A 24,075-nucleotide genomic window follows, 5' to 3' on the forward strand; every position below is an offset into this window, starting at 1 on the left:
CGTCATCGGCGGAGGGATAGATAGCTGTGTGAGAGAGAGAGAGCGCAGTGTGGGCAGAGGACTACCAGTGCCATCCGCTGCGGACAGAAAGTGGAGGGCGAAAACTCTCGGAACGACAGCTTGCCGTGTGCCAATGTGCAAAACTATACAGTTTCGGTAGAGGCCAAGGGATCGAGAATCAGTCGCAAAAGATTCGAGCTTCGGTCATCGGAAAGAGGAGTATATAACGATGTCGTCTCCAAGTCCGGGCAAAAGACGAATGGACACCGACGTGGTGAAACTGTATCCTTTAAAATATAAACAACATAATTACTGTAACGCTATTGCCGTCAAACACCTCCAGTGTTCGTGAAAACAGACCTAAAACGCTTCTCCTACTGCTTTAAACACATTATGGGCGCCCGTCTGTTCTGAAAAACAGTTGTCAAAGCCTGTGTAATGGTTTATTGGATGGTGATCAGCTTTTGACGACAAAAGTGTTTTGATGGTTGCCAGTGCGGCCAAGCAACAAAGCCAAGACTCATAAACGTCCATTTCTCAAATAACACAACTTAACCTACAAATTTGATTTTTCTCGACGGGATTTGTTTGTTGTCAGCGTTCAAAGGCAGAAATGTTGAGGATTATTTATAGCAGATCTCTTGCTTAGTGTCCTTTGAGTGTTTTGTCATAGCTTTTCTCTCCAAATCCACCCCAGCGCTTGACATCCACAAAATTTAAACACGTATTTGTATAGATACCGATCGGATATCGATATTTGTATGATCTCTGACAAAACTAGACGTGTTTTTGAACAAAATGGTGAATGTTACTGTGCATTTGGCCTGCTAGCGAGCTAGCACAACCTCACAAGCCAGTTATTTATTTATTTGTTGATTGTTTTTGTTGCCGTATTATAATCAAAAACAGACATTTGTTAGCCCTTTCGAGATATTTTAAGACGGATCTGTGTGTATTACACGAAAACAAAAGAGATCGTCAAATACAAATTGTTGATTTAAATATACGTTAGACATTTTAAAATGCTCTTTAAATAACAACAAACTTCACATTCGGCGGCGTTTTATATTAATGTCTGAATGTGTTTTTCTTTTTCTGGCTTTTGTGAAGCTCGAATGTTCTCGTTTGGGGGTTAAATGTTTTGACAGGAAATTTAGCCTGTATTTAACAGTTACCATCTTTCTTTTTCTGATTTTAAACCTTTTGACAAGAGAGCAGGGGAAGTCGTGTTGTTGCTACTGTGGTTGGGTGCGGATGTTTGTCTCTATGTCACTAGTCCATAAAAATCATTATAGTTTGTATGACATAACTGACAAACAGCAAAAGTTTTGTGGAGTTGTTTTTCGTCCGCTTGTGCTCAAGAGTGCCGTGGCTATTATGCGTGTAACATGCCTTTTTTTCCTAATGTGGTTTGGCTGTGCTGTCAGTGTTTTTTGTTGAGGTTTTTGTCTAAGCATCTAGAACACGCAGTTCTTTTGGTCTTTTAAACGTGTGGTTGATCATTCATGAAGTGCAGTTATGTCGAGCTGTTTTGAACAAAAGAAACCCGCATTTATTTGTTTGCTTTAAAGCTCGAGAAAGTTGTCTTGCTTCTGACTGTCGTCATGCGACTCAGAGCTGTGTACTGCTTGTCTTATGTATTTATATTAAAAAGTAAATTATGAAACACTGTTTGAGATGTCTGTAAAGTCCTGAAAGGCTCTGGGAATGTCTCGTTATGTTTTTGTCTGGAGCAGTAGGAACTAGCCTTATGATTGGCCGCTCTGTTACTACCCGGAAACTGCAAGTAGGTGGGTTTAAACGTTGAGTTGAGTGACAGTATTTCCTAGTTAAACCCGAGGTTTGTGTTTTTTCCGATGTCAAATAATACTGTTTTCCTGTATAATATTAATTGACATTTATCTTTAAGCTATTGTTATTAGGTTAATTGCTCTAAATAAATAAAAAAAGTGTGAACGGTGTAGATCTGTGAAAACATTGCTGTTTGTATGTTCTAAAAGTTAATATCATTTATATTTCACTATTTTTGGCATTTTTGATTATGATAGGACTTTATAGGAGGTGAAGTGGGAGAGAGAGATTGGGAAAGGTCCGCTAGCTGGGATTCGAACTTGGCCCAGAAGGTCGTTAATGGATGTTGTTGAAGCCATAAATTCACATCATTTTAACTTTTATTTATTTATTTATTTATTTATTTATTTATTTATTTATTTATTTATTTATTTATTATTATAATAATTAAATTTCTAAATGTAATGTATTATTATTTTTTTAATGATTGTGTTCCGCAGCAGAATTCCTGGTGGACTTGAATGACGTAAACAAGTCAGTCTCCTGCACTCTCAAAACTTTTAATGTATAATATGCTTATTTTATAGTAAACAAGTATATTATTTCTGTAAGCAACATCTTTGAGTTATATAGTAATTCATCGTTATTTTTTGATTGTCATTTGCAGTGCTTCTTGGGATTGTAGTTCTTTCCCTCATTAAAGCTGATAAGTACACAATCTTGTACTTTTGTCTTTTTGCCCAGTTTTAAATACTTATATGCTTCAAATCAAAGTTTATAATTTTGAGATTCACCTTGTAGTTAAAAATATATATTTTTAAGGTATAAAATGAATGGGGGAAATACTAGCAACAAGGAAGCTAAGAAAAGTGCCCCTATGAGTTTAGGGGTGGAGTCATCGTTTATAAACCAATAGTACTAGGGAAACCTGTTTGGTATTGCTATTAGTGCAGAAAATACACACTTCTGGAGCTGAGGGTAGAGGTTAAAGGTGAAGGGCTTTAATAACTAAAAACAGCTGATGGCAGGGGCAACTTTTTAGAGCCCTTCAAGCAGGTGGCAAGAATGACCTAAAAGTTTCCTCTTAAAGTATTTTAAGGAAGTTCGGAGGTGCAATACACACACAAACACACACACATGGAGAGATAATTACAGTAATGATGTAATTTAGCTTCCTGTATTATTTTGGTCAGCTGTTCCACACAAACCTTTCACTAGGAGAACAAGGCCACTTTAATTGTCCAGGCTGTCCGGTGTGACTACCTGTTGGCTGACATATTAATGGCAATTGAGAGGAGTCTAATCACTCAAAACTGCTCAGTTTGGTGATGTTTGTCACATTTACATTAGCTTAATCATGTGAGAATTTATTCACAGGATCTAGAACAGCTATGCAACAATATGGTGGGTGGACAGTCACATTTGTCATTGCAAAACCCATGCAAAGAAGCCCACCCTCCCCCAGAATACACGCTGACAGCCATGAGAAAACACATTTTAAATACCAAATACCCTTAAGGGGAAACCGACAGACATGTGACAACTGGGAGCAGGTTTCCAAAGTGCCTCCTGTTGCTTGGGACAAGTGTTTGTAACTGGGATATGGAGCTTTCCATGTATAAGTTGTTTTCTGCATTCTCTTATGAAGGGCAAGCAGCAGTGCCGTTAAGTTGCTGTTATGATCGGACACCGTGATCCACGCTCGGTAATTTGCTGTGGGCAGCAGAGAGCTGCGGATCTGGATCACGCTCAACTGGGAATTCGCAAATTGTATGTCATAATGACCTCGCCGTGCCGAGCTGCCTTGAGCACTTCCTAAGCTCGAGCGAGAGAGAGATGATGACCCATCTTTGACATCAACAGATACTTCTGAAACATGTTAGAACAGGTCAAAGATGGCTGTTGGCTTTGACAGGGCAGCATGGAATAGCATAATGTCAATATGTTGTGTAATATCTGTTGCACTTCTCATTTAGCTTATCGTCTGTTCACTGAGAGATGGAGGTCTTTTGAATTTATTTATCTGGGACTTAAAGACCTCCTGATTTAATCAGTGTGGACTGAGCTCTAGTGGTTCTTATCTCAAGGTTTTCTTTTGCCAAACCAAGTCTTGATCTAATTAGCTAGAGCAACTGTAACCAAAGCGCTCTAGTTAGCAAGGTCAGTTTACCTACTGAGTGTAATGATTTGTCATTATGAAATGTATTCCATTACTAAGATTTCACTCGACACCTGAGAGTTTAACTAGTCTTTATCGCTATTATTATTATTACTATTATTATTATTACTATCATTATTATTTTGATCTACATTGATTTCCTAGTGCTTGAAAATAGGCCTAGCTTTAATTATAAAACCACTAAACTTTTGTACACCATTTGTGCTATGAACATAATTTATCATGTGAAATATGACTTCCACTTGTTGAATTACTGAACAGAAAAAGAAAAAAAAAATATGTATATAGATCTTTTAGTAACACACATATACATACATGTATATAAATAAGGAGTAAATAAGGAACCTTTGAGCAAAAACCCCAGCAATGCTCTTCAAAGCTATTTAGAACTCATTAACAGCCACATGGAATTTTGCAGAGACCTTTTCTTCAGAAAATGTATTTTTAAATAACTTAAGTTTTAGTGTTTGTTTTCACTGTCTCTATAGAAATATATAACACTGAATCTGAACTAGCCATGATAAGTCTCTTACATTAAATTTCAAGTTGTTAGATATAATGTAGTGTCATGCTGAGTAGTCTTTCCCAAAGTACAATCTCATTAGCCCAAACTTCTACTTCACATGGCTTATTAAATATAAAAAATGTTCTGATTGTGCCATGTCGTGAAGCCAGGTTCGAGCTTTGTATATCAAGGTGTGCAGTAGATCCAAGACTGCTTGTTATTTTTCTTGCACAACTCGTTGATCTGTAATCAGGGGATTTTTGTGCTGGATTTTTGTAAACTTGCTTCCACTGTGAGCAATAGTTTGGCGAATAAGAGCATTTAGGGCCTGTTTTATAGTCTGCAAAATGGCCACTGGCATCACTTTGAATATGCAAACACTTAAAATATCTAGGTGTTCCTATTGTGCAGTCCTTCTTTTATCTTGACTACTAAGAAACAAGTAGAGGATTATAAATTGAAAGCAAGTCTCCTTTAGGAATGCTTTGCGTTTCTATCTTCTTGTTTGACTGCCAAGTCTTTAGAGGAGCAAACAAAGGCCACATAAGGGATTGTACACAGGAAAAATAAAGAGATTGAGTGTTCGTTACAACAACGATTACTCAATCCCACCTTCTCTGAGATGTCCAGGCATCGCTGTTTGTAAACAGGATTTGTTAATGTGAGTGAGCTCTGTGGTATGAATTCCCCTGTAAAGCTGTTGGTTGTTATAATAGTTGGTTGTGTTTCAGTCATGTTGTCGGCCTGAACATTTCAGCTCCATGTATGTGAGGGGGAGGGGGATTCCTAGTGTACCAGCATCCATTGTTCGGCTCCGCTACATTGAGGAAAGATGCAGAGAGCAGTGAAAGTTTTCTGGGGCCCTTGCCAACATGGAAAACCAGGGACATTAGAAATGCCCCCTGTGTTTGTTGGAGTGGATCGGATCCCTGTGGTGCTGAGGCAGAGGCCCCGGTGTGTAAGACCAGTCGAAGGCTTTATCTGGTGCGATCGGCCTCTTTGTGCATGAGCTGACATCCAGCCTTCCCCAGCCTGCTTTCATATGCCCATGGAGTCTTATGACTGTGCTGCTGCTGTATTAGTACCTGTCTGACGGCTGCTACTGAACTATATTCCCCATCATTCTCATCTGTTTTTGCTGTTAGAATGTGCATGTTGAACTGAAATGGCTTTGAAAGGCTGACCATTGGTGTCAGGTTTACCAAGCATTGATATCCTGTTGAGCTCCACTGGTAGAGAATGGAGCTAGCAATGTCAGCATCAAAGGTTTGATTCCCAGGCAATGGGTTAATTGATAAGATGCAGCTTAAATTAACTGCAAGTTGTTTTTGATAAAACCAGATACATAAATTAGCAAATGCAATTTGAAAAAAAAATTTTTTTTCTAGAATAATTGTTAGTTTTTTATATTTTTTAGTGCTGGGCAATGATTAATAAATAAAAGTTTTTGTCTACATAATCTATTTGGCCCTATTGTGTATATTTATGTTTATATAAATACACATGCATGTATATATTTAAGAAAAATGTTTTGTTTATTTATATTTAATATAAATTACTATATGAATAGAAATGTAGAAGTGTAAATACAGATCAAATTTTCAAAATGTATAGTACATGTGTGTGTCTTTATACATGATAAATATACACAGTACACACACATTATATAAATAAAAACTTTTACTTTGGATTCTATTAATCACGATTAATCATTGCCCAGCACTAATAATTTTTTATATTTAGTATTTATTTATTAATTTAGTTGTTTTTATTTTATATTGTCTCTGTTATAATCATTCATTTTTAGTTATGAATTCATTTTATTTAGTCATTTATTTATTGTCATTTATTCATTTGTCTTTTTGTGTAGCTTTGCAAGTGGATTAGCTATCCTCTTTGATAGTGTGCACAGTAGCCTGAACATTCTGCTAAACATCTCTTTTGTATTCCTTGGATTGAGAACGTTATATGGTTTTTGGGCAGTGTTGAGGGTGAGTAGGTAAATTAGGACATCATTTTCAGTTTTGTATAAAATCTCTCTTTTCAGTTTCTATGTCAAAAGCGTATCATTTCATTTTCAAATTTCAATTGATCTACAAGAGTCTAAATGTAGATGAGCTTATTGGCTGTAAAGGATTGCTTCTGTTCAAGTGGGTTTGACGGACAGGGAGGGCAAACGGTCGGGTCGTGGATGCATCTGCCCCTTGACAGTGGGAGATTTGAGGCCCTCTGTAATCCCACAATAACACTGCAGTTTCCTGCACGCATGGCCAACCTCAGGCTGAAAACAGATGGACTGAAGTTCCTCTCTTTGTCTGATGTTTGGGGCTGCGCCACGTGTGCGCTTTTTTCCTTTTGAGAATGGAAGGGTTGTTTTACAGCAGTCCAAAACACACAACGATTATCTGTTAGATCAAATCTAAATGCTGCAGATGAAGTTGAAACTAGATAATCAGATAAGCTTTGATTGTATATGAATATCTTTGTAACCTATATTAGACTGTAATGGCTATACTTATGTATAATGATATGTCAATCTTAGGTGCCCTTATTTGACGGAGAATTTTGACGTTTTGCATTGGTACGAGTCGTGGTGTAATCAGCTGAGTGCACGGGTGTTTTATCGTGTAGCTGCAGGATGTTTCAGGTGATATGGTTGCTTGAGCCTTGGTGTGTTGCATGCTGATGGACCCTGCCCTTTTCCACCCACAGAAACCTGTTTGGAACAGCCAGAAAAAAAACCTATAGAGATGATGTCAGCAAATCTTGTAAAGAGACAATGTTAAGAAAAAAAAAAAAACATTATTGCCGACTGATCGTACTAATTCGATCGTTATGTTAGTAATTATATATATATATATATATATATATATATATATATATATATATATATATATATATATATATATATATATATATATATACAGTACAGACCAAAAGTTTGGAAACATTACTATTTTTAATGTTTTTGAAAGAAGTTTCTTCTGCTCATCAAGCCTGCATTTATTTGATCAAAAATACAGAAAAAACAGTAATATTGTGAAATATTATTACAACTTAAAATAATAGTTTTCTATTTGAATATACTTAAAAGAAATAATTTATTCCTGTGATGCAAAGCTGAATTTTCAGCATCATTACTCCAGCCTTCAGTGTCACATGTGACATCCAGTCTATCACATGATCATTTAGAAATCATTCTAATATTCTGATTTATTATGAGTGTTGGAGACAGTTCTGCTGTCTAATATATTTGATGAATAAAAGGTTAAAAAGAACTGCATTTATTCAAAAAAAACAAAAAAAAAATTCTAATATATATTCTAATAATATATTTTCTTTACTATCACTTTTTATCAATTTAACACACCCTTGATGAATAAAAGTATTGATTTTATTAAAAAAAAAAAAGAAAGAAAAAAGATTACTGACCCCAAATTACTGCCAGTAGTGTATATTGTTATTACAAAATATTTATATTTTAAAAACATAGCTTCTTTTTTTTCTTGTTCTTTTTTTTTTACTTTTTATTCATCAAAGTATCCTAAAAAAGTATCACATGTTCTGAAAAAATATTAAGCAGCAGAACTGTTTCCAACTTTGATAATGAATCATCATATTAGAGTGATTTCTAAAGGATCATGTGATAATGATCCTAAAAATTCAGCTTTGCATCACAGAAATAAATGATAATTTAAAGTATAATAAATTTAAAAACAATTATTTTAAATTTTAATAATATATCACAATATTACATTTTTTTTCTGTATTTTTGATCAAATAAATGCAGGCTTGATGAGCAGAAGAAACCTCTTTCAAAAACATTGAAAATAGTAATCTTTCCAAACTTTTGGTCTGTACTATATATATATATATATATATATATATATATATATATATATATATATATATATATATATATATATGAATTTAAACTTGTATATAACCTCTAGAGCCTTTAACATTAGCATTGTATGTGTAATTATTATGGTAAATATTTATAGCATAATAAGATTAGACCATTTTTTACTCCTCGAAAAGGTAGCATTGTTAATGTTTTGCAAGTTGTTAAAACTAAATTCTTGCTGCAATACTTTAATAGTATAAAACACTTTAGGAAATTCTATTTAATGCAATTCGGGTCAGTATGCCGAAGGAGGAAATAAACGTTTTAAGCAGCATCAGACAGGGTAATATTGATGAAAGCTCATTGTGGCACTCTGTTTTGTTGCTGTTTGTCTATGGAAATAAGAGCAGGGTCCACTTGGCCACAGCGTGTGATTGAGATTCTGGCAATGTTTGGCTGGTTTGTGTGTTCTCAGGAGCCGGCCCTAAGAGAGCAGGAAAGAGATCAAGATCTCTCACAGGAGATTCTGTAACTCAAAATAGCAGCGGAGCCTTGTGATGCCTCAACTGTAAACTTTATGGCCTCATTTATTTGTCATTAGCAGGAAATACGTTTAGTCAAAGTCACAGCTCCGTTTAGAAACTCTATTGATTTCACATGAACATTTTATGTCTGAAAGTACAAGTTGTGCTTAATTTTGTGTTCTTTGTGGAAATGCAGTTGAATTGTATACTGTATGCCAACAAGCTTTCTCGGGTCATCCGCGGCAAAGCACAGGTTGAAGTTTTACACACAAGGGCATTTCAATTTGGATTTTGATGCCTTTGAAATATGGGCTGAGACAGCCATTGATATGTAAAGTGTGCCCAGGCTTTTCTTTTCTCGTTTCTTTTTTCTCCATCAGTATTCACAGACTATGTTCAGGCCTCTGGGATCAGAGTTTTCATCTTAACAGAGCGCTTCAGATTACAGCATTCCACTCGGAATAAGAAACTTGTGATGTCTGAAGGGAGGTTAGCTGCTTTGGTACGGAGTAAAATCAAAACACATTTGGATCCTGTGCTACAGTAGATCAGAATACTTCTCCTCACTCAGCATGCCAGCAAATCACAGGCCGCTCAACCTTGAAGCAGTGCCGTATGTGACCGTTTCTTTAGGATTGTGTGTATGTTTCATAGATAGTTTGGTTATTAGAAGGAGACCATAATGTGTGTGTGGGGTCCTTCTGAAAATGGCTTTCAGGAAAAAGTAACACTGATTCCAAGTAGCAATCATGTCTCCTGCAGTGAACAATAAAGTGCACCTCAAATGAGTCAGAACCGTAATGAACTCAGCTGCTGGTGTTCGATTAAAAGCGAAGGTCTGTCGGGTCCCATTATATTGGTTTGTGCAAGAGACTATTGCTACAGACATGCACATCTGAAACCATTTTAACTGCAGAAAACGTGAGCCATGTCAGGTTCCATGATGTCATTTCCTGTCCTTAAGGTAACAACAGAGGAAATCATATGCAAGGCAGTTATTTTTTTATTGTTTATATACTATTATAGTATTTATGTTCAATTGGCCTTTATTTTTAAACTTTCAATTTTCGTTTTGAAAGTGTAAATTGTTTTGAAAGCAATTGATTTTTTTTTTACTTCAACGTAAACCTGTTTTATTTCAGTTAATTGGCATTTCTAGAAAAAAGAATAAGAAATGTTAAGTTTTCATTAATATTTGTATTTCATCTTAACTAAATCTATTATAAATAGTTTCAGTTAACAATAAAATTACTGATGCAAAACACATAAATCATGTCTGGCATAAACACTTTTTCTTCAGATAATCAAAGTTAAAAAATGGTCAAATCTGTTGTGTAAGATTTTAGTTAAAGTTTCAAAATTGCAATCCGCTTGACTCAGGCTGTATCCTGTTAGTGTGAGCAAACACAATCGAACTGCATCTAGTTATTTGTACTCCAGTATTGCCAACAGAAAGCATTATTATGTTCAGTTCAGGATTTGCACTCCAGGTCTTTACGTGACCCTCTGTGAAATGACACACACATATGTGACTGCCCAGAGCACTGTATTACAACAGCTCCACTTATTTAGAGGGCACGGCCTGTTGTGTTTAAGGTTAGCGTCCATTTGGGCTAGATAGGCCAGAGGTCAGCTGGACTCGGAGGCCAGCAGTGATGGTCACCACTATCACTGCGGTTTAAGCTCAACTGGTTAACATAAAAAAAATATATGTGTATGTATGTGAATCTAATGAAAGGGGCAATTTCATGAAGGGAAAAAAACAACCATTATTACTGTCTGATCATACTTGCCGATCATACTTAACTTGTACTCATTTTATTAGTAATTATGTTTTGCAAGATTTAAAAAAAAATGGGAAAAAAGTATTACAATGATAAAGATGCCAGCAAATCTTGAAGAGACAACATCATTAAGGGAAAAAAAATATATTAATACTGCTTGTTCATACTTGTTGGATCATTTTATTAGTCGTTATGTTGTCCAAAATAAAACAAACTGGAAAAAAATCATTATAGAGATAAAGATGCCAGCAAATCTTGAAAAGAGAAAACGTCATTAAAGGAAAAAAAATATTAATTCTGCCCGTTCATACTTGTTGGATAATTTTATTAGTAGTTATGTTATGGCAAGATAACATCTTTTTATAACTTCTTTAATATGGATTAAATGAACGCCATTAGATTTGTTTTTTTAATAAACATTTTAAGAAGCATCAGACTACCATTAATGAAAGCTATTATTATTGATTTAATTGTATTACATTTTTAGCAAATTCAGATTTTCAAATTTCCTTATTTTTAAAGTAATTATAATATAAATTTCAAATTAATTGTGACTAATTTATAGAATAATTATAATTTGCTATCTTTAAATCACATATCAACCAGGGTTTTATTATAGTTAACAATTATTTTTAATGGTTTTAGTTATCTGAAATATAAATTATAAAAAAATCTCAGTAATACTAAAATAACACATCAAATGTATACCAGCCTTCAGCCACATGCTTCCTTTTATACTCTATCAACCACTAATAATAGGCTATATTTTGGTCACTGTTCTGTTTTTTCTTTTTTTTTCTTTTAGTAGGTTAGGGTTCGTTTCTTCATGACTTCATAATGACCCATCATCCATCCATTCATTCTCTAAATCACTTGTCTTCTGCAGTTCATAATGCCACTGGTAATGTAAATAAGTCTTAGTACCGTAATATTAATTTCCTGCTGTGGTTTCCTGGGTGGCTGCATTAGGTTAATGCTTAGTTAATTCTATAAAAGATGATGTGGAAGAGGTTGCTAATCTTACAGGTAAACAGTTTCAGCCCTTAAGGCCCTGGGTTGTGCTTTACCAAAAGTGAATGGTAGATCCAGATTCCACTCTCTTCTCCCCTCCTCACTCATCCGCTCTCATACACACACACACACACACACACACACACATATATAACCAGGCAGCTGCTGCTCGCTTTCAGATCAACAAATGCACACTTACATGCTGGCAATGTTCATTCAACAGTTCTTTAATGAAGATGGCTAAAGATGACTATGCCTTTATGAGACATAATGCAAACAGACATATCTAGAGTTGTGCACACATCTACAACAGTCCAACATATAAATGTTTGCACTCCTTGAGTGCACTTCTCTGAGTATGTGCTTTAATGTGGTATAGTGTATCACAGAGAGTAGATGTGTCACAGCAGGGTGGTGTTTCTGTTCTGGCATAGGGCTGGCTGTGTGATGTAGCTAGATTTAAAAAAAAAAAAATATATATATAATATATATTTGATATCTGTATAAATTAACTCTAATTGCATGGTGGCAAATAGCTATGGCAAACAGCCATTGTTACCATGTATATTTCAAATGCTTAATGTAAGAACTATGACAAAAGTCAAAATATAGTTTTTAAAATAACCAAGGTTTTTAACATGGTTTTTCACTGAATGTAAGCAGGAAAGAATATTTATTTATTTACAGTAATGCATATATCCACATTAATTCTTTTCCACTATATACAGTATACTGTATATTTTAAATACATATTGTTGTTGCCATATATATTTCAAATGTTTAATATAACAACTAAGACAGTTTAAAAGTACATAAAATTATTAACATGTTTATTTTTTATGTAATTATTTCATTTTTAAGGATGATCATAACATTTTTTAGAATGATGACCGTTGAGTTGTTCACATCATTAATTGGAATGAACAGTTTGAGCTAGTTTAAGGAAATAAATCAAACATTAATTGAAATTTAAATGACTGTTAGTATTAATCCCTTTTAATTGCTATTAAGGCATGCATACTAATTGGCAAGGACTACTGCTATTTTTTTCTAACGGCACAGTCTTTAAGAAACATAATAGCCAAGGAGCCATTAATGCTTAAAATCATTATCATATTCAAAATGTAACTTAATTTCATATCGCCAGCCAAATCACAACTATATAATTCATTTTTGATATTTTGCCTAGCCTTAGTCTGGAGTGCAGCAGATGTCCAGGAGAGATAAAGACAGGCTCAGAGCTGTGCATGTTCCTGCTGATCAAATGAGAGCTAGTTAATTAGGGAATTAAATAGAGCCCTAATGGAGAGAGTTAGGACAAGGGAAGGGAGATTTTATGCAGTTCTTTTCAGGAATGGTGACTTTAATAATGCACACTTTTCACTAATTAACCAAATCTCTTTCTGAGATCTAACCAGATTCAAAGAAAATCCTTGGACTTTCATTCATGTGACTCCAGAGGTAAGCTGCACACAGCAGAACTTCAGTTCTGAGAAGAGCAGACTTACACAGCGAGTCATTGAGCCAGACAGCTGGGGAAGGGTGTGAGGTTACACTAGGATAGGAAGTTGTTTTTGGGGTACTGGAATTTGAGCATAGATGGCTTCCTGTTGGGTTTGTTGTCTGTCTTTCTTACCCTATTTCACCTGATGCAAATCATGACACACATTTTCGCTAGATGAATGAATGGAATCTTAAAACTTAAAGTGCGTCTTGTCTGTTTCTCCATCAGTGAACCCGTGTACTTCCTCTTAGCATCGTGCAGACTAAAAACTGCCACACTTCCTGTCTTTCATCTGCCCAACTTGAGCAAAATAGTGTGCTTGTGACTGCATGGCACCAAGAGAGAAAAAAAACGGTCCGCCCTCTTTGCAAAAAGTCACTCTTCTATTAAAGTGCAACAGTTCTGAAATTATTTTTTTTTCTTTAACGTCAATATAAGTGAACTCTTGTTGGGTACTGTTAGTATATGCTTCTGGGCACCCATAAAATTCACATTTGCCTTCATGTGAAATTTCACAGGTGAAATTCAGTCATTTTATTAGGAATCCATATGATCTGGTATTTCGCTCAAGAACCAAAGATTTAATAAAACAATTTTCGCATTGGTTCAAGCTAGTCATGCAAATTACCATGTTGACCAACAAAAAGTTAGTGTGCTTTGGACATCGCTGCACTATTGCTAATGGAAAATGTGTCGCTTGCGAAATTTAACAGTCTATCTGACAAAATCCATGAGATTCAGCAGAGAAGTTCATGAATCATGACAAGCAGGATGGAGAGTAGCTAATTACCGTTAGCTAATGGTATTTAGTTAGCTAGCCGCCTATCTGTTTGCAGAAGTTTCCTTATTAGAAAATGCATTGGAAAAATTGTGTCCAGGCTTGTTCGGTGTTAGGGATGCATTTGGAAAATTCCAGGTGGTAAGTTTGAAACAAAATTATACCTTAATTTGAGGTTTAAATAAAAATAGTTAGCACATTTAGCTTGTGTGAGGGCCTATCTGTTTTGTAGATGTGCACCACTAGCTCCAGCTGTTTTTTTTTTTAACCAACATTAGCAGGCTTCACACTGTTAGTGGACTTAGGTGTCTGAGTGGATTACAAAATAGAAACTCTTCGGACAAAATGTCCACAGCCTTTGGCATACACATAAATATTTTAGACCACAAATCTTTTACTCAGACGCTCTTACATGTACTGAACTGTCCTGCGGTATAATAGTGATGTATTGCCTTTAATCACCTGTATATAATGTGGCACTAACAAGCAGACAGTGTTTTCCACCCTGTTGGCAGTGGGTAAATATTTAGCCTGCACCCCAAGGCCAGCTGTTAGCATTAGGTGTCAGAGAACAAGATTCCCTCCTCTGTGTTTGTCTGTTATGATGAATGAATGCGTCTCAGAAAAGAACATGCTGCTACGCCGCCGTGTCTTGGCAGTTGATGTCTGCCCGCTGTTTTCATCCTTGGCTACCCAGTATGAACATGGAGGGATTTGCTCCTGCAGGGAGAGGGTAAACCTGGCTATTGTGTTTGTGTCTTTTTTTGCATGAGACCGATTTAATTCTAACTGTACCCTGTGGCTCATAATGTGATTCAACGTGGTGGCCGTCAACTTTCTAAATTACTTTCTACACTCCACAGACTGCATACCTGTATTTACATTTTATTTTTCTGATTTTAGTTAAAATTTAAAAACCGAATCTAAACCATTATATTTACTAAACTTAACTAAAACTAAATTTAATTTAAAACTTCTAAAACAAATTAGTGCATTATTTGTAGCAGCTTTAAAATACTAAAATTATGATTTTCATGATTAGATATGACATTACAATTCTATGATGTAAACATATATTTATATATGTTAGATGATAAATATTATTATTATTTTTTTAATTGATAAAAAAAGAATATATATATATATAAATAAAATTATTTTTTTAAATGCATAAGTTGCCAAAGACTTCTGATGCTGTTCATAAAACAATATGAAGTGCAGATGGAAGCTCCAAAAACTTTGTTCGTCAAGTTGACAGAAAGACCAAAATATTTCTTACTGCACAATAAGTGTTTATTTGATTATAAATTCAATGTCTTTTTTTCCATGCTGGGTTTGTCGCTCATTTGTCTGTCCAGGCGAGTATGTTGTTTTCTCACAACAGACTTCTAAAAGAAGGTGAACCCCCTGTGGTTTTCCTCTGCATGGGGTGACCATTTACACAAGTGTTTTTTTTTACCCACAGAACAAAGCAGAAAATGCTTCTCTATAAGATCATATACCTAGACATGTGCTTGTCTGGACCTGTTCATTCACACAGGCTTATAAACACTCATAATCATGTATGCATAAGACGGCATTGTGCAACCAACCACAACAGCTAGTAGGAATCCATGTCTAAGCGTGTGTTGTTTCAGTGCTAATGTGAGTGGTGCTCGCTCTCGTTCCATAAATGTCTCTGATATTTTTAAATGAGGTGATTGATCAGTCTGTTTAGTGTGATTAGATTATACATGTGCGTTAAAGGAACACTGGGTCATGGGTCTCCTGTAGGTTATGGCTTAATCCATACAAATCCATTGAAGGGGGAGGGAGCGTTGAGATGGGTGAAAACAGGTGGGTGCCAAGACAGCTTTTTGTGAGAAGAGATCACATTTGGGCTGCTTTGTCAGCAGCCGGATTGAGCCTTGGGCAGGGGTTAAACCCTTGTTTATGAGAATTGAACATTATCAGAGGTGCCGTCAAAGAAAACACAGCATTTCTCTAGCCTGCATGTTTGGGGAAGGGATGCACCACTGCTGTGATAAATAGTACAATGTGTTTTCGCTTTATAAGAACTATACGAGTAGTTGAGTAGACTAAACTTAGGCTTGAGTAAATTAAAATTGATACATTTATTTTTAGTTTGCGATTTAAATGTTTTGTCTATTATTTAGTTTATTTCAGATTTATTTAAAATACTAAAAATGACTTTTAATAGTTTTAGTCTTAATGCTGTGACATTCTTGCTTCAGTGAATTGCAAAAAGAGATGTTTTGAAGAATGTTAACAGTGCTCTTTTAAACAACACTGAAAGTGAATAGGGACTGGTGCTGTCTAGCTTCAAAAATACCAAAAGTCACCATAAAAGCAGTCCACACAACTTGTTTGCTCGGTTTTAAGTCTTCTGAAGGTTTACATTGAAATGTATAGTAAATAATGACTCAGGTTGTGTCTTTCTGACTCAAAGCTGCTTCAAATGACTTCTGGGTCCTATGGACCACTTTTTTTCTTCTTCCACATTTATGGAGTCAAAATTGCCACCCTGTTTTGTTGTAAGGAAAAGGGCAGCTTAAACTATCTATCTATTAAATATCTCCTTTTGTGTTTCACGCTGGAAAAAAACTCAATATGTTGTTGCGGTGACTTGAGGATGAATAGGTAATGACAACCAGTTCTTCAATGCGTACAGGATTTCCGGACAGTTAATAATGATCTATTTTAAATCTGTGTCACTGATGCCTCAGAGGAGAAACACGTGCCTTGCAGTTCAGATATAGAATTGAAGGAAAATTGAATTATCAAATCAATAGAGGTTGTAATGTACAGTGCTGATAAATGACTCCCTAAGGATGAAGGTGGAGAGGAATATGACCTGTATTTTAAGTATGAATCCATCTCTTCCTGTGTAGTCTTCAGGATGAAGGAAAACAGCAGGCATCAAAACTGCCTCCAAGGCATGAGGAATGGAGTAAAACCCCTGCAGCCTCTAGGCTTCTGCTTTTCTGTGTGTGTGTCTGTACATGCATGAGCAATTGCTTTTGTGTCTATCCAAAAGAGGCTTAATATACAGGCAAAAAGTAGTCTCACGTGTCATTGGGCACAGCCGGACAGCTCAGCGTGGTGCTTCTCCACTGGAGGTCTCATGATCTCAGCAATGGGCACAGATTCTTTAACAGGTCTGCTGAAGCTCCACACACACACATACACTTACCCCTTTCTTTATCTCCCAAGTCTCGTCGAGAGCAACCTGTACAGGCTGCCAGATGACTACATTCCTACCTGAATGGAAACTGATCTTGTGTTAAAAAAAAAAAAGGTGCGTGAAATTCATGTTTATTATGCATGAGTCATCAGTCCAATCTTCAGGATCACGTTTGTTGTGAGTCAGTGTTGGTTGAGGATAAGCAGCTAATGATGCTTGTGTGTTGTTCAGATTTAGATTAGTGAATGTAAAAGCATGAACGCATTGTGCAGAAACACTCTTCCTGGGTGCTTCCACTATTCTCTCAGTCTTTGCAGATGCTTCACAGCCTAAAATAAACCCTTGATGTTTAACACCTTGGTGACCACAGCCTCTTAGAGCTACAACTGACAAAGAAGCCAGCTGGTGTCTTGAAAAAGAAAACACTATCCCTCTGTGTCACACTCTGCCTCTCTCAATCTGGCTCCCTTGCATCACTGTGGAGGACTAGTGGGAATACAAAAATAAAGGACGGGATTTTTCACTGAAGAGAAAAAATAAACAAAAATAATAAAATGTAAAAAATAGACAAGTTCACAAATAAATTCACATTTAAAATAATAAACTTAATGTGTAAAATTTGGTAATGGTAAAAATGTTATCAACCCATAAATTAAATGTAAATAACGTTTTTTTTTTTCTTAAATGTTTTACTCCTATTTTAAATGTATAATAGATACATTACAAAACGTATTTGGAATGTAGGAACAAATCAGTTAATTTTAAACATACTTTTATGGGTGTATTTAAAATTGTATTGTTACATTTAACAAGAATTTTAGACTTGGTTCACTCAAAGAATTCAGTTCTGTCAACAGTTACTCTCCCTCGTGTCATTCCAAACCTGTTTGACCTTCTTTATTCTGTGGAACATGAAGGACGATATTTTGAGAAATGTATCAGTGCATTTTAGTTTTTCCTTACATGCAGTGGAAGTCTATGGTACTTTATCTTCCACAGAAGAAATAAAACATGTATGAAATGGCATAAGAGTGAGTAAATAGTGACGTGTGTGAATATACATATATATATGAGATTACATTTTTAAGATTACTCTTCAACCTGACAAAATCTGACATTGTGGAGCCAGTTAATTGTATACAACAAAAGGTATACAATTAATTCGCTCCACAATGTCAGATTTTTGGAGATAAATCTCTGTATAATTACAGGCATTCAGTTCATGCAACTTGAGACTCTGGCATCAAAAAGCCGCAATGAACGATAATCTGACGGAGAGCGGCTTCCACACCTTTCCCTGGAGCCCTGATGTCTCACAGCAGATGTTTAAAGGCGACCACTTGCATGTGACAGCTCTGTTTCCCAGTGGAGCCCAGAATCAGCAGTTGATACAGGCACCCTTGAGACAAGCACTCAACTGGTTAACTCTCACACGAGTCACAGGACACATCACAGTTTCAACAGACCATAAACATGTTTGCCTTCATGAGCCAGTCTGGGCAGCGTGTATGTTTGGTTTGAGTCACAGTGCAGCCTACACAACAGCTGACACATGACACACACACACACACGATAGCATGAGAGCATCGGTAACTCATTCAATTAAAATGCAAACCATGACAAATTCTGCTTGAGAACTGTGTTTTGGATGCATTTTGTTTTCAAGCCGAGATGGCAGACTGTGTGTGAGTCCCTGAGAGCGTCGGGTCTCTGTCATGGACTTGATGTGGTGGTGAGCATGTATTGTCTTGCTCAGCGAGGATCTGACTGCTGCTCTCTGCACCAGCAATATGAGAAGTGACAGCCTGACAACCATAGCTAATGACGGGAGTGTCGTATTGAGTTGCCCTGATGTCCTGTGTGCATCAGTCGGAGAGCTGTGGGTCAGACCCACGGATTGGGGTTTTGCCATCCGATCTCAGGAATTGAACCTCTTAATAATTATTAAGAATAAAGGCTAAGTGAGAATCTCAGTTTGAGAGATTGATCTGTTGGTGTAAATCTGCTCTTTGTGGGTTGAAAGGTCATTTTGGTGCATTCTCCCACTTGTGTCTTTCCTTAACTTGAGTTTAATTGTCCTTTTGATGTGAATGGGTCTTTCTTATTTGAACCTCGTTTAACTTTTTTCAACTTTTTCCCTTTAAGTATTTTCTATAAATGAATTGTGAATTTAATTTCTTGTCTTTGCTTTTTTAAATTGCTTACAGTCAGTATCAAAGCTCTTGAATTTGCCTTAACAGTCTCTATTAGCATCGAGAGCAAACATGAAGTCACAATCCTGAGTGGACTCAATGAATTTGTAGTGAAGTTTTATGGACCACAAGGAAGTAAGTATTTTTTTTACTTATTTAAACACGTTGAATTGAACCTCATGAAAACATTACAGGTCTTATTTCACCATCCCCCACCTCCATTTCTCTTTACTTTAATGCAAAAATAACATTTTATAGTAATAAATTTATTTTTTAATAATATAGAAATTTATATATAATTTGAATTGGAGGAATTATTTAATGCGTAATAGAAATACTATGAAATATATAAATGTCATAATATTTACAAATAAATATATTTGTCATAATTGTAATAATATAAAAGATATTAGTGTATTTTTTTTATTACTTGTAAAAATTAAAGGAAACTATACTATAATGCTATACGAATTGATTTTCTTTTCATTAAATTATTATTAAGCACATACCCTCCATTTTCTTTATTGTAAAGCAAAAAAGAACATTGTACATAATTGATTTAAATGAATAAATGTGTATGTATTTATGTATTCTAAAATAATACATAAATAATGTAATTTCTTACTACTTTCTAAATGGGGTGAAATAAGACCTTGACATGTCATGACATGTTTCGTGACATTCACAGTCTTATTAGATTTCTTTACCTAGCTAACACATGAAGCATTCATGGCAATTTTGCATATTTAAACATGCACAACTCTTGGTTTGGGACGATCTTTCATTTTTCTGCTTTGAGATGTAGGAGCAGGTCTTATCTGCGGCTGGGCTTTACCTTTCGTAGTTTGAGCTACTAGCCACAAGGGTCAGATTGCACAGGGCTATTCTTGGAGCAAGCACACATTGCACCATACCCTATATCGCACACAGCACTGCTTCCCGTCCACATGTGTGTCATTCCACATATAATTCATAATCATCTAATTATTACGGTTACTCCCACACACTGTCACTTCTGAATACAAAGACCTCTAAGCTAGAGTTTGCATTATACAATTATTGCTTGTCTTTTCATAGCCTCGGTTACATGCTAGAACAGATGTGAATTGTTTCTTGAATAGTCATGTGTGTCTGTTTTTCCTGTCAGCTCCATATGAGGGGGGCGTATGGAAGGTGCGAGTAGATCTTCCAGACAAATACCCATTCAAATCTCCTTCTATAGGTAAAGTATTACTATACATTTATCCAAAAGTGGCAGCTGAGTGCCCTTTAAAAGTCACACACGTTGGTGTGGTGTATGAAATGATGGGTAGAGTACATTCAAAGGTGTGAAAGGTGAAAAAAAAGCACATGACTTTACTGTGATGTCATATTTAATGGTCTGTAAAGATGGTGTGGTTGGAGAAAGGTTAGGAATGGCCTGTTGTGCAATCAAATGCTGTCCTTTGTGTCTAAGACCATTAGGTTGTTTGACATTTTCACAATATTCATAACAATCAAGCATATTCCCTTCCTCCCGAAATCTTATTAATGCAATGCAAATAAAAAAAATAATAAATAAGTGACATTCATTAACCTATGCAACTGAATGTTTTATTTATATCTCCATCCATTCTTCTTCAATCTCTGTACAGGATTTATGAACAAGATTTTTCATCCGAACATCGATGAAGCGTAAGTCTCTTTTAGTCTAAATTAGATTTTTAATTTGCCTTTTGGTGTGCTCTTAGGAAAACATTAGACCTTTTAATGTGTATTTTACCCACACTTGTTATTCTAAAACGTTTGTTTTACTTCTGTGGAACATAAAAGATGTTTTGAAGAATGTTCATGCTGCTCTTTTCCATATGTTTAAAACAGTTACAACAATTTATGCCCAGTCTTTTAAAGTCATACATTAGTTTTCTTTGTGTGTGTGTGTGTGTTTTTTTTATTATTATTTATCCACCTTTACACAATGAAACATTTGGCATCAACGATGGCAGTCTATTTTTTTTTTCCTTTTTGTTTTCAGCTGTATTTTTTATATAGCATCATAGTATTATTAATCTTGATAATAAGCATTATTTGTATATTTTTAGTGAATTTTTTTTTTGAGGTTTCATTAATTTTATTGTGTATGTTTATATATTTCTATATATATGTAATTAGTTTTATTTTAGTGCTTATATTTAAACCTGTATAGCCAAGCTAACATTTTCATGCACCGTTTTCATCTAATATTTATATTTTATTCCAGCTTTTTTTATTTTTTTATTACAGAAAAATTTATATTTGTAGTTTTAGTTCAGTCATAGCACTAATTGTCAGCAAAAAGTTTTGTGTTCATGTGATATCTATTATTTTGATGTCTATTAACACAAAAAGCCACTGGACAAAGCAAAGAAAATGCTGTTTAGAAAAGATTGCATACCCACAAAATTCAACTGCTAACACTAAGTTAAAGTAAAACAATGTGATGGTGCGTCATAGGAGTAGATCGAGGCATAATGTTAATTTTGGTCATATTGCCTACCCTCTAATGCCAAGACCATTATTCTTTGTCCAGGTCAGGGACCGTGTGTTTAGATGTGATCAACCAGACATGGACCGCTCTTTATGGTACGTATATGTGAGCATGATCACTGCATGTGTTTGCTTTCATGAACATTGATAATAAATGCTCATAACTTGCACTGATGCTGCCTGAGGAGTAGAATAAAGTCTCCGGCCCCTTAGACAGGATCTCGGTGCCCTGTAATCCTCTTACCCTCTCTGAATGAGCTAATACCTGTCCTGCAAGGTCAGAAAACAGCACTAAACAACCACACATAATTGGCCTCATCCCACCAGTTATCTTTCACAACACCGTTGTCTTGTCTTTTTACAGATGTCTGTCTGTTTTTGTCTATATAATAATGCAATAATTAAAATTGTACTATATGGTTAATTTATCTTTTATGCAGTAGTGTAATTGAGTTTGTTTGCTGCCTAGTTTTGATGATATTTTGAAATACCTAATTCTGATTGGTTTGTGTTTTTGTTTGAAGAGTTGTATATACATTTATTGGTTGTTAATATTTTATTTTATGTGCCTTCTGGTCATCATTTGTATTAATGACCGGCTGACTGTACATTCTGGTATTTGGTTTAGATGTACTCAGCTGCTTAGTGCCATTGACCAGGTTGTGTTTGTGTAATGGAGTGACAGCTAGAACACACAGTACTGGCTATGAGAGAAAAAGAGAAAGACGGAGAGAGATCTATGTCCACAGCCCCCACACCGAAAGGGAGATTAGGCCATAATCATGTCACTCAACACAAATCCTCCATTTTGTGCTGCACACAGGGCTCATAAGACTTTTGCTCTGCTCCTGTATTAAAGGCTACTTCCTCTCTTTCTCTATTCTCACAGATCTCACCAATATCTTCGAGTCATTTTTGCCACAGTTGCTGGCCTACCCGAACCCCATCGACCCTCTGAATGGGGACGCCGCAGCCATGTACCTACACCGGCCAGAGGACTACAAACAGAAAATCAAAGGTGATTGGAAGAGTTGCAGTCATTTAACCTCCATCTGGCCTCTGGGTTTATATCTGTCACCATGTTTCACATCACAGTTTTACGATGTCTTCTGCTCTAAAAATGATGCATGTTGTTTGGTGAAAGGTGCTCTGCTTTACCCCAGCCTGACCTTCCATTCTAACGAGAAGTAAAAAGTAAAAGCTATATCAGTCTTGACTTTTAATTCTGTTTTCGCCAAAAGTTAAGACTTTTAATATTGCAAAAAGACAAAAAACAGTATGTCATAGTATTTTTAAGCAGCATGCTGGATGTGTTGTCATTTCAATGCATTTTGCTTGGCAGCTGTTTCTAAAAGCATGAATGTTAGTGTCATGACCGTTTCCTGTCTTTATGATTTTTGCTTTTTCATGACTTTTCCTGTCTTTGCGTAGCAAAGATGAGTAGGTGTTTTTTTTGTTTTTGTTTTTTTTTAGAAATTAATACTTTTGTTCAGCAAGGATGCATTAAATTAATCAAAGAGACAGTTAAGATGTTTATAAAGTTACACTGATAGTACACTGATAGTAATAATGCATGGTTCTTGAGCACCAAATTAGCATATTTGAATGATTTCTGAAGGATCATGTGACACTCAAGATTGAAGTAATCGCTGCTAAAAATTCAGATTTGTCATCACAGGAATAAATTACATTTCAAATTTTAAATTGTATGAATATTTCAGTATTACTGTTTTTTGTTTTGTTTTTTTTATCAAATAAATGCAGCTATGGTATAGTTTTGAGTGGTAGAGTAAACATAGGTAGACCTACATATATTTGTTAATTTAGCGATACAGAAGTGTGAAACATCAATTTAGAATTTTTTTTTTTTTTACATGATGAAATAAGTTAATTGCCTAGATACATTTTTTTGTAGTGAAATATTTGCTTTCTATGTCTAACATATTTTTCCCATCCATCTCTTTCTATCCCCGTTTCCATTCAGAATACATTCAGAAATATGCAACAGAGGAGGCTCTGAAGGAGCAGGAGGAAGGAGCGGGCGACTCTTCTTCAGAAAGCTCCATGTCCGACTTTTCAGAGGACGAAGCTCAGGACATGGAGTTGTAGTTAAGGGTGACAGTTTCTCCCCTTTACCACAGAGACTATATTATTTCATAACCATGCGAAGCAGACTATAAAAGATTCATATTTAAACAAGGTGATTTTTTTTTTTTTTTTTTATCATTATTATTACTAAACCAGGATTTTTATGGATATCTAGCGTTGATG

The 24,075-nt window shown here is 35.5% G+C and overlaps 2 protein-coding genes across 3 annotated transcripts in view; one reads left to right on the plus strand and one right to left on the minus strand.

Moving 5' to 3' along the window:
- On the plus strand, positions 1 to 24,003 carry ube2h (ubiquitin-conjugating enzyme E2H (UBC8 homolog, yeast)). The gene is made up of 7 exons (XM_059511095.1): positions 1 to 282; positions 19,358 to 19,434; positions 20,447 to 20,521; positions 20,934 to 20,973; positions 21,848 to 21,900; positions 22,694 to 22,822; positions 23,789 to 24,003. The coding sequence occupies exons 1-7, from the start codon at positions 230 to 232 to the stop codon at positions 23,911 to 23,913; spliced, it is 552 nt and encodes a 183-aa protein (XP_059367078.1). The 5' UTR covers positions 1 to 229; the 3' UTR covers positions 23,914 to 24,003.
- The window catches only part of klhdc10 (kelch domain containing 10), a 216,414-nt gene that overhangs the window by 17,115 nt on the left and 175,224 nt on the right, over positions 1 to 24,075 (minus strand). The window lies entirely within an intron of this gene.

This window comes from Carassius carassius, chromosome 26, assembly GCF_963082965.1.
Source record: "Carassius carassius chromosome 26, fCarCar2.1, whole genome shotgun sequence".
In the NCBI taxonomy this organism is placed as follows: domain Eukaryota; kingdom Metazoa; phylum Chordata; class Actinopteri; order Cypriniformes; family Cyprinidae; genus Carassius; species Carassius carassius.